The following is an 11,404-nucleotide window of genomic DNA, read 5'->3' as shown; positions in this document are numbered from 1 at the left end:
TCTTGAAGGCTGGCGCCGGTCGTCATGTTTACTGCCAAAATGGCGTCCGACAACGAAAAGTCACGTGACGCAGGAGCTCAATTGAGCTGGGTTGACAAATTACCGGACTACTTGCGGAGTGCTACGAAAGCTGCTGCCTCTTTCCCTGATCCCCTGTACGTGTGAGAGGTCACCCGTGAGCTCTTCCAGATTGAATTGAAATGCCTCTCACAGAGAGGACAGATTAAGCAGTGTGTAATGATCTTCTGCAGAGGGCAGACGCAAGGGTTGCTAAATGTGTCGTTCCCATCACTCTCTCATGACATGACATGCTGGCTGGGTGAGGGGGTAATCTGTTAGATATTTCGGCTATTTTTCTCTCCAACGTCTGGAATATCAAAACAATGTTTTGTGTTTTTTCGGGAAGGGGGAATTTCTTCTTAAATTGTGGTGGATTCCCATGTGACGTGTTCAGGCAATCGAAGGATAACAGCACTGCGTGAAAGAATTGGTGCTGACTTCCTGCCATATCTGTGAGGAGAGAACAAGGACAGAAAGCTTGCTGGCATGAGATTGAGTGAAGACACACAACAACAACAAAGAAAAAAGAAACCCAAACGGAAAAAAATGTGAAAGAAGCATTACAGAGGCATTCAGGGTTTTCCCCCGTATTCCTTCTTCGAGATTCTGGAGAGAACCTGCCCCTAAATGTTGCCAATTATCGGCAAAAAAACATATTCCATCCATGCCAAGCATGTCCAGACAGGTCAATGACTCGTATTACAACATCAGCTCATGGTCGGCTCAATAAAAACAATCAATTGACATTTTCCTAAATGAGATATGGCCCATCATTTGTGGGGTGACGGAGAGAGAGCAGCAAATTCACTTCAGCTTATCCCCTCGAACCAGTCAGTCAGAAAACAGGAATGACAGACAGACCGACACAACTATTAAGACTGATAAAAACATGGCGGCTTATTTGGCTCTTCTTAAATGTCACAAGACCTTACATCATTTCTGACTCTCCACAAATTAAAAAATATACATCTGTGTCTATGAAAGTGAGTGTGGGAGTGAGTGTAAGAGTGGGAGTGAGTGAGTGAGTGAGTGTCTTAGCCTCCTCAAAGGCACTGACAGGGTTGAGAGGGAAGCCTTTTTGTCTTGGTGAATTATTTATTAAATCTGTCTCTAAGCTTTAATCATAAGTATCTTGCCTACGAAATGTCCTACATAGGTACCACCATCGGCATGGAAACGTTGTGCTGGGGTGGTACAGGTCATCCCCCCACCCCTGAATGATGGGTCGGCAGGGAAAAGGAGCCGTGGGCGCCCACACTTCAGGACGAGTTGGTTCAACTGGATGGTTGTGGAGGAGGATGACTGGAGACAGAAGACCACGGGAGGAGCATGTCAATGAAAGAGGACAAAAAAAAAGAGAGTGGAGTGGAGAAAAGAAAGTGATGGAGAGAGAAAAGAAGAGGAGGAAGAACAGAAAAGGGATGTGAAAGGAGAGAAAAAGGCAAGAAAAAAAAGAGATAGAGAGAGGAAATAATGGCCTCCCCTGCACTTGTTATCAAACAATATATACAGCCGCGGAAAAAATTAAGAGACCACTTCAAAATTATCAGTTTCTCTGGTTTTACTATTTATTGGTATGTGTTAAAGTAAAATGTACATTTTAGTTTTATTCTATAACCTACTGGCAACATTCCTACCAAATTTCAAATAAAAATATTGTCATTTAGATCATTTATTTGCAGAAAAATGACAATTGGTCAAAATAGCAAAAATGATGCAGTGTCTTCAGATCTCGAATAATGCAAAGAAAACAAGCTCATATTCATTTTTAAACTACACAATACTAATGCTTACACTTAGGAAGAGTTCAGAAATCAATATTTGGTGGAATAACCTTGATTTAAAATCACAACTTTCATGTGTCTTGGCATGCTCTCCACCAGTCTTTCACATTGCCGTTGGGTGACTTTATGCTACTCCTGGCGCAAGAATTCAAGCAGCTCGGCTTCTTTTCATGGTTTGTGACCATCCATCTTCCTCTTGATCACATTTCAGAGGTTTTTTATGGGATTCAGGTCTCGAAATTGGGCTGGCCATGACAGGGTCCTGATCTGGTGATACTCCATCCACACCTTTACTGGCCTGGCTGTGTGGCATGGAGCATTGCCCTGCTGGAAAAAACACTTCTCAGAGTTGGGGAACATTGTCAGAGCAAAAGGAAGCAAGTTTTTCTTCTGGGACAACGTTGTACTTTGCCTGGCTGAGGTTTGTAAAAGACCATAAGGATTGAAAAAGCGGACTGGAGGTTCTTCTAAGTCCGTCTTCTCTGATGAGTCCGATTTCACAGTAGGTGCAAGACTTTCTGGCTTGTAGGCCTCTCCAGGTCTCCGTCTAACCATCAGACGACCATGTGTTGGGCAAAGCTGAAAATTGGACTCATCAGAGAAGACGAACTAGAAGACCCTCCAGTCCGCTTTTTTCAATCCTTATGGTCTTTTACAAACCTCAGCCAGGCAAAGTACAACGTTGTCCCGGAAGAAAAACTTGCTTCCTTTAGCTCTGACAATGTTCCCCAACTCTGAGAAATGTTTTTTCCAGCAGGGCAATGCTCCATGCCACACAGCCAGGCCAGTAAAGGTGTGGATGGAGTACCACCAGATCAGGACCCTGTCATGGCCAGCCCAATTTCGAGACCTGAATCCCATAAAAAACCTGTGAAATGTGATCAAGAGGAAGATGGATGGTCACAAGCCATGAAAAGAAGCCGATCTGCTTGAATTCTTGCGCCAGGAGTAGCATAAAGTCACCCAACGGCAATGTGAAAGACTGGTGGAGAGCATGCCAAGACACATGAAAGTTGTGATTTTAAATCAAGGTTATTCCACCAAATATTGATTTCTGAACTCTTCCTAAGTGTAAGCATTAGTATTGTGTAGTTTAAATATGAATATGAGCTTGTTTTCTTTTTCATTATTCGAGATCTGAAGACACTGCATCTTTTTTGCTATTTTGACCAATTGTCATTTTTCTGCAAATAAATGATCTAAATGACAATATTTTTATTTGAAATTTGGTAGGAATGTTGCCAGTAGGTTATAGAATAAAACAAAAATGTACATTTTACTTTAACACATACCAATAAATAATAAAACCAGAGAAACTGATAATTTTGAAGTGGTCTCTTAATTTTTTCCGCGGCTGTATATATGTTTCATAACATACATGAAACCCGATAATCCTTTGATATAGCCTTCCTGTAGAGAATGATATAGTCCATCAACAATGTTCTTGCTTTTATTCCAGGAAGTTTGATCATGGCTTTTTATCCGTTTCCTCTGTCCTCAAATTAAATACTGAAGATGAAGATATCACCTTAGATACAGTAGTCATGGTATTTTTGATACCCATAGATGAGAAGGCCGTATAATGCAGCATCAGTAATACCATCAGTGGGGGTATAGAACTTCAGTACAAAGGTTGGCAGAAATCTGAATAGCAGGTGTGGATGAAGAAACACACTTGCATTCACACCTTTGTTAGATGTGCTTGAATGGGCTCTAGACCATAACAACATATGGATTGGGTGATCTAATCAGAGTCCAATCCCGATCTGATTAGGGTATTTTCCATGTGCATTTACAGCAGGTTTTTACAAACGCTATCTGATTGAGATACATCCACAGAAAGGGCATGTTGATATCAGGTGTAAAGTAAAGAGGGCTTAGAAGACAACAACAGAATGAGAGCAGGTGCGGAGACTGGCAAGAGACATCAAGACAACGAGAGAGACCAAGAGACAATGCAACAACAGAGTGAGAGAGACAATACGAGAGAATGGCATCAAGTTAGACACAGCATGACAGACAGAGAAAAAATACCGGTGTCCTTTGGCTCTGCCACAACATGTCCACTCACACAGCGTAAATCTTGAATATAAAGAATGAGAAATGTACTATAACACTGCCTAGCCTTTGACCAAACAGAAGGACACAGAGGAAGGGAACGTTCAGAGTTGCGCTCTTCAAGGTTTCTTTTTCCCCTCAGAAAACATGAAAAGGTTCAAGTCACCTTCTCATGTGCTTGGAAAATTGCAAACGACCCTCTGTGTGTGGTGAATAGTATTGTTACAGTGTAATTCCCTGTCTTGTTCGTGCACACCCTGCTTTAATAATTTATCGAGAGCTGAAGCCAGAATGGTTCCACAGTAATTATTTTCAAATAAGGAACCTGAATCACGACGGTATGAGACAGCCTGGCAAACGTTTACACGGTTAATTTATTAAACAATTATTTTCTTTGTTCAGGAGGCTGTCTGTCTGTTGTTTATGAAGGCACATTGATTCGAGAGCCCGGCAGGTGCGGGAGAAGGCGGGGTGAGTGGCCTCACCGTGATGTGTGTGGCCGGCATGCAGGGATGTGGTCCCCCATGTCCTGCAGGTCTACATGCCTGATGCGGCGCATGTCTCAGGGGCCTCGTGGCGTATCAGGCTGCAGCTTTTTTACACTGGGCCGCCGCTGCTGCTGCTCACCTTAGTGTGCTGTGAAGCCTGAGTGATTTTCATCCCCCTGTAGAGACACTGCAGTGATTTTAGTACCAAATTACTGTAGCAGAGAGAAAAGAGAGGGGGAGAAAAAGAGGGGGACATGGAGAGACACAGAGAGAGATGGGGAAAGAGAAAGAAAGAGAGTTTACAGAGAGGGAAAGATGGGCTAGTGAGAGAAAAAGAGATGGAGTGATGGAGCGAGAGGGAGAGGCAGAAAGAAAATTTGGGCTAATCTCTGACAGTGATGGTGAGGAGAATGATGGGGCTCTAAGAGCGTAATGGGTCCGAATTATAACTCCTGCTCTCTCTCTCTCTCTCTCTCTCTCACCTGCACACACACACACACACACACACACACACAGACACACTTACAATTGGCTAAACTCCAACACATAATGCACCTCCTTCTCCAGGTCAGAAACCTACACACACATGCATACACACAGTCCTCTAATTGAAATCCTACGCTCTCTTACACACACACAAACAAACACTCACAACTCTTGAGTGTCCGTGGCAACTGTCTGAGAGGCAACTGCATCTGACTTTCATCCTGATAAGAAGCTCCAACCATTAAGCAGTGCAATGGAAAATGCATTGCGCATTTATCCCAGCCCATCCCCCCATCCCCCAAAAGACACTGATTGAACAGCTTCAGGATGCTCATTACACAAACCTTCAGCCTCATTGAAAGTCTGTCCTGGTCGATTACACTCCATTTCCCTCTCACTCCCGCTCTCTCGCAGTCTCTCTTGCTCTCCCCTTTTCTCTCTCCCTCTGCTTCTCTACCTATTTCTTCCTCATCCCTCTCTTCTTAACCTAAATGCACAATTTGTAAAGATTTGCATACAATAGCACCTCCCATTAAAATATCCAAATATTTGAACTCAGGTTTGGTATTTTATTTAAACGACCACAACAGAAATATATCAACCACTGACTGTGACTTTTAATAAGGCTATTACTAAGCAGGCATTATACTGGTAACCTTTGCTGGACAACACAAGCCCCTGAGACAAATCGGCTTGTGGGGTTGAGTTTCCATAACAGACCACCAGGAGGCTCCCTGCTCTAACATGCCCCCCCCCCCCCCCCCCCCCCCCCCCCCCAACTCACAAAACCACAGGAGTTAGTCTGGCTCACTGTTATTCATTTAATTTGATAATATTCTTTGTCATTTCGAAATAAGTTCAGTCAACAAGTTTGTTGTTTTCCCAGTATTATATCCCAGTGTTGTAAAGACTGGCTTTCAAGCCATCACTCCCTCTCAATTTCACAAATAAAAAATCAAATATGTTTGTTCACAATCCATTCGTATATATACAGCATGCACACATATATGTAGTATAATGTAGTCCTAAAGATATTCTCTCCTTGGAGTACTTTCTGGTCCTCAGAATATAATTTCAACTAAATGAATATGAGACAGCTACCGAGTGAATGAAATGCCAGTCACAGAATCAAAGAATGAGCTCGACTGCGTTTTCCATTTTGGTTAGATAATCTGATTGTTGGCGGTCAGAATGCTATTAGCATCCATACACCAGTTGGGAGAATGGAGGCCAGCACTTTGCACTGGACCTCTCTCTACCTTCCTCTCTCCCTCTCTCCATTCCTCTCTCTACCTTCCTCTCTCCCTATCTCTCTTCCTCTCTCTCTCTCTCTCTCTCTCTCTCTCTCTCTCTCTCTCTCTCTCTCTCTCTCTCTTCTCTTTCTCTCTCTTTTCCCTAGTCTGATGAGCTGCTCCAACCACCATAATTCACTTTAGCTTTTATGTGCGAGATTGTCCAGCTGAGACTCGCTTCTCCCCTTGTCCGTCTGCTCTGCTCTCTCTCTCTCGCTCGCTCTCCCTCTCTCTCTCTCTCTCTCGCTCTCTCCCTTTCTCTCTCTCTCTCTCTCTGTTGCTCTCTCCCTTTCTCTCCATCTCTCTCTCCCTTTCTCTCCCTCCAACTTAGTCAACCACTTTGTTTCCATCTGTCTGTCTCTCATTTTCCATTCCCTGTCTCTCTGGCACTCTCTCTCTCTCTCTCTCTCTCTCTCTCTTGAAAAATCTCAAGCATGTACTCGATTCATCTCCCGAGAGTTTAGGTTTTTCGCTCTCACATCGCCATATCACATTCTGGGCCCTCTCCAGGGATATGCTCTTGTTTGATTTTGAATCTTTCACTTTTCCTCCAGGTATACCTTTGCACATCATATTCCTTCTCCTTCTTCACTGAAGCCTTCTCTTCACACCTTTATCTATACATCACAAGGTGCCATCAAGCTCTCAGTTGCAAACAAGTATGTTGAACAAAGTTTCCAATTCACTATACCTGAATCCATTTACTTTTTAGCACATGCACACCTATACATATAAATTAATGCAGCTATAAGCAAATCTTAACATGTACTGAGATCTATTGAAATGGATGACCTGATCTGTACATCTCAAAGCAGTATGAAGCCTGTTTGTGTGTTTGTGTGTGTGTGTGTGTGTGTGTGTGTGTGTCCATGTGATTCAGGTAAGAGATCCTGGAGGAGAACATAGTTTTTCAGTTTCTTTTGAGAAGAAGCTTCTATCAATCTGAGGTTTTCATGCTTCTTTTTTCTCTCCAAGTATCTCTTCATGATAGATACATCAGTACGAGTCCAATGGGTTCATCTCTGCGCAGACTGGGTGGTGAGGGTTTGTAAATGGCCACTGATGACTAGACGAGATACATGGACAAGCTTGACAGAGGTGGCGGAAGTTTGGATATGAAACGTGGGGTATGCCCCGCTTTGGGTTAGCCCCGCAGTAAAGAAACAATCTGATATGGAAACATGTCCTCTCCTCAAAACAGAACCAATAACCTGTGCACAGCAGCAACGATATGAATCAGCAATATGAAAAGCACACAGCGCTCACAGTCCGTCTTATCGGTGGCAAGCGGCGTCTCTCCACCATCAGATTCCCCCCTTTTGCCATTGGATCGTAGATGAGGTCTTGCCACAGCTGTAATGGGCATGTTTGGATTTCTGTCTCTCGCATGTCTCTCTGTTTATGCTCCTCTCGGACACGAACCTCAAAAAGAGATTAAATCGATAGGCTCCATCGGCTCCCCGATTCTTCATTGTTCATTCCACGGGTCAAGATGTCTGTTCAACATCCTGGGGCCTTGTTCTCTCTCTCTCTCTCTCTCTCTCTCTCTCTCTCTCTCTCTCTCTCTTTGTTTTCCCAGATGCATTTTCAGGGGTTTGGATCGTAGTTAAATGAAAGATGATGTATCAGTTCAAACACCCACTCTGTATTTCTTAGACTCTTTGTCTCACTGTCAAAATAATCGTCTATCGCGGAATAGCCATATGCAGTATGCCAGCAGTGTGTGCCAGCACAGAAATCAGACATGATTACCCTTCCATCCTTCCAGAGGCGAATCCTTGGCATCGCTAATGGCTTGTATCGCATGCTAGCCATGGACGCAGTGAGCCCCTGTATGAGACAACTGGCACCCTGGGGTGTTTTTTTTTTTTTGGGGGGGGGGGGTAATGATAATGATACCGACATTATGGGGGCGGGAAGGAAACAGAGTGTTGCAGGGCAGCGTGCGAGGGGTTAGCGCTCATTTGCACCCTTTTTTTCATCACGGGTCTGGCTCTGTGAATTCGTTTTTTTGGGGGGGTTGTTTATTTCCTTTTTCCTCTCCTTTGCGATTGGTTTAAAAGGTGCCACTCTGCATTCCAAACCTTGACTAATTGGATGGTGAGAAACGAGACGAGATGGAGATGGAGATGGAGATGGGGTGGGGGAATGAGTTGGGAGGGCACAGAAATCATGGCTGAAAATGATGTCTGGTCGACAGACTGGCATGCCCCTAATTGCTTCAGTATGTTTGTGTGTGTGTGTGTGTGTGTGTGTGTGTGTGTGTGTGTGTGTGTGTGTGTGTGTGTGTGTGTGCGCGTGCGTGTTTGTGTCTGTGTGTGTGTGTGTTGTGTGTGTGTGTGTGTGTGTGTGTGTGTGTGTGTGTGTGTGTGTGTGTGTGTGTGTGTGTGTGTGTGTGTGTGTGTGTGTGTGTGTGTGTGTGTGTGTGTGTGTGTGTGTGTGTGTGTGTGAGTGTGTGTGTGTGTGTGGTTGTGAGAAGGCCCTTGCGCTATTCGTCACTTGGACACGTCATCGAAGACGTGGCTGTCTGACCTCTTGACCCTGTGCTCTCTGAGTCACTTTCATAGGAGGAGCGAGACCAACGCTTCAGAAGAAAAGGCTGCCTTAGTTCTGCGGATTTAACTCAGGGCATCACAATACGTCATCTCTTCCATCTACACCTGGCTACAGAGCTCATGCCTCTGAACTCCATATCTTAATTTAAATCTTAAATCTATCACAGGGTTTCATTCCATTCATTTATTTCCAATTCATCCCACCCCTGCCACACGACAGGAGGGAATGAGCATTTAATCATGCTAATTATTATGTAAATGACACCTTTTCACAGAAAAACTCAATCTGGGGTATGTTTTCCCGAAAGCTTTATTGAACAACCACCATAGATAAATCATTCCGTACACTCTCTCTTCACGGTTACCATGGTCGCTGCTCAACAATGCTTTTTTTTAACACAGTCCAGAGCTCTGGGCTGATTATCTGAGTCAGATGAACATCTCTCATTTCTAATTCCTGTGCATGACTTTTCTCTCATTTTTTCCTCATCTCCACAGGTCACTCACATGTGAAAACTGGGGCGCAGCACTGAAAACCCACAAGCTGAACCAAGGAGAAGAGCAGGGCCTATCGGAGATTTCCTCCGTGGCAAGTAAATGACCGTCTCTCACAGAGCACCTTTTACCACAGCATCCTAACAGCGAGTACTGCATCCATCATCTTTTCCACTGCGGAGCCATTACGGGGGGAAATTAGGAGTTAGAGCGCAGACAAGGCTAACATAAAGCCTTAATTCCTGCAGACATAAAAACAAATCCCTTTGTTGGAGGGTGAAAGGAATGCTTTTTAGCTGCCAAGATCGTGTATTCTCCTGACCCTGTGAAAGCCAAGCCCTTGTTTCAAAGCACAAAGAGGACTGTTGAGACACACCTGCAGTTCGAAAAAATCTCAAGGTTTATTATTGTATGGAAATGGAGTACCGCAAGGACTATTCAACAGATGATCCTGGTTTATAGCCTGCCGTCTGTCGTTGATTACCCGCTCCGCTTAGGTCCAAGGCTGTTTTATTTTTTCTCATCCTCAAATAGGAGTCAATGAGACTCTGCACTGATCTGAGAAACGAGGAATCCCAAGGACTCCTGTTAATACAGTTGCATAGCCCTCTCTGTGACCCATCTGGAGCACGTAGAGGGGGAGAAAATAAACTCTTTCAGTGAATTTCATCCCTTCCCAGGAGTCTCTGTCGGTTTTGAAAGCAAAGGGCTGACATGGACCCTCTAAGCCATACAGCTCTCAATTTCATTGCGCTAAATAAAGAAGTGTTTAGAGAGTGATTACTCCATTGACAGTTTGTGTCAAGTGAATACATCTTTTTGTTCGCATTTATCCTGTTAAAGAGCAACCCACAGAAGCGATGGACGTGCTGGGGTTTAACAACAGCCGGTACGACGCCTATCCGACGGGCCTCCCGTTCAACGCCACTGGCGACTACGAGGACTATGAGCCGGAGCCCGACGCCAGCAAGATCATCATCCCATCCATTTATGCGCTGGTGTGCTGCGTGGGCGTGACAGGCAACGGCATGGTGATCTACGTGATCCTCAAGTACGCCAAGATGAAGACGGCGACCAACATCTACATCCTGAACCTGGCCATTGCCGACGAGCTCTTCATGCTCAGTGTGCCCTTCCTGGCCACGTCGGCCGCCGTGCACCACTGGCCGTTCGGCTCGCTCATGTGCCGCCTGGTGCTCAGCGTGGACGGTATCAACATGTTCACCAGCATCTTCTGCCTGACGGTGCTGAGCGTGGACCGCTACATCGCCGTGGTGCACCCCATCAAGGCGGCGCGCTACCGCCGGCCCACCGTGGCCAAAGTGGTGAACGTGTGCGTGTGGGGGCTGTCGCTGCTCGTCATCATGCCCATCATCATCTTCGCCGACACCGTGCCGGCCGAGGACGGCGGCGTGGACTGCAACTTCCTGTGGCCCGAGGCGTCATGGTCGGAGGTGTTTGTCGTCTACACCTTTCTGCTGGGCTTCCTGCTGCCCGTGGCCGCCATCTGCATGTGCTACTGCCTGATCGTGGTGCGGATGCGGGCCGTCGGCCTGAAGGCAGGCTGGCTGCAGCGCCGGCGCTCGGAGAAGAAGATCACGCGCATGGTGCTGCTGGTGGTGGCCGTGTTCGTCATCTGCTGGTTGCCCTTCTACATTGTGCAGCTGGTCAGCGTCTTCCGCCGGCCACCCGACCCCATTGTCACGCAGCTCTTTGTCATCCTCAGCTACGCCAACAGCGGCGCCAACCCCATCCTCTACAGCTTGGTGTCCGACAACTTCCGCCGTTCCTTCCAGCGCATCGTCTGCTTCCGCTGGCTGGAGAACGGGCTGGACGCCGAGCAGGTGGACTACTGTGCCGTGGCCCTCAAGCGCCAGGCCACGCTGGGGCCCCGGGACTTCCCCAAAGACTGCCTGGCGTCAGAGATGGTGTTTCGCAATGGGACCTGCACGTCACGCACCACCACTCTGTGACTGGACCAGACCTGCAGTACCAGACAGGTTTCCAGACAAGGATATCAGGACAGTGGCTCAACATTACAGTAAATGCTGCTTCCAACATTATCTGGCAAAGCAAAAACACTGATTAATTGAATTGAATTGAACTGAATAATGTATGATAATGTAGGACAACCATAACCTTAACCTCTACACTGTAAATTTGACTGTAAGTACAGGATGTTCTAC

At 45.8% G+C, this 11,404-nt stretch overlaps 1 protein-coding gene across 1 annotated transcript; it reads left to right on the top strand.

Annotated features, from left to right (window-relative positions):
• Window positions 1-10,078: 10,078 nt before the first annotated feature.
• sstr1b (somatostatin receptor 1b) lies at window positions 10,079-11,191 on the top strand (the record flags this gene model as incomplete). Its single annotated transcript, XM_080838868.1, has 1 exon — window positions 10,079-11,191. One exon carries the CDS (start codon window positions 10,079-10,081, stop codon window positions 11,189-11,191), a length of 1,113 nt encoding a protein of 370 aa, XP_080694994.1.
• Between the last annotated feature and the right edge of the window lie 213 nt (window positions 11,192-11,404).

This window comes from Sprattus sprattus (assembly GCF_963457725.1).
Source record: "Sprattus sprattus genome assembly, chromosome: 5".
NCBI lineage: Eukaryota > Metazoa > Chordata > Actinopteri > Clupeiformes > Clupeidae > Sprattus > Sprattus sprattus.
The sequence above is the reverse complement of the archived record's forward strand: the minus strand, read 5'-3'. Positions and strand labels throughout refer to the sequence as shown.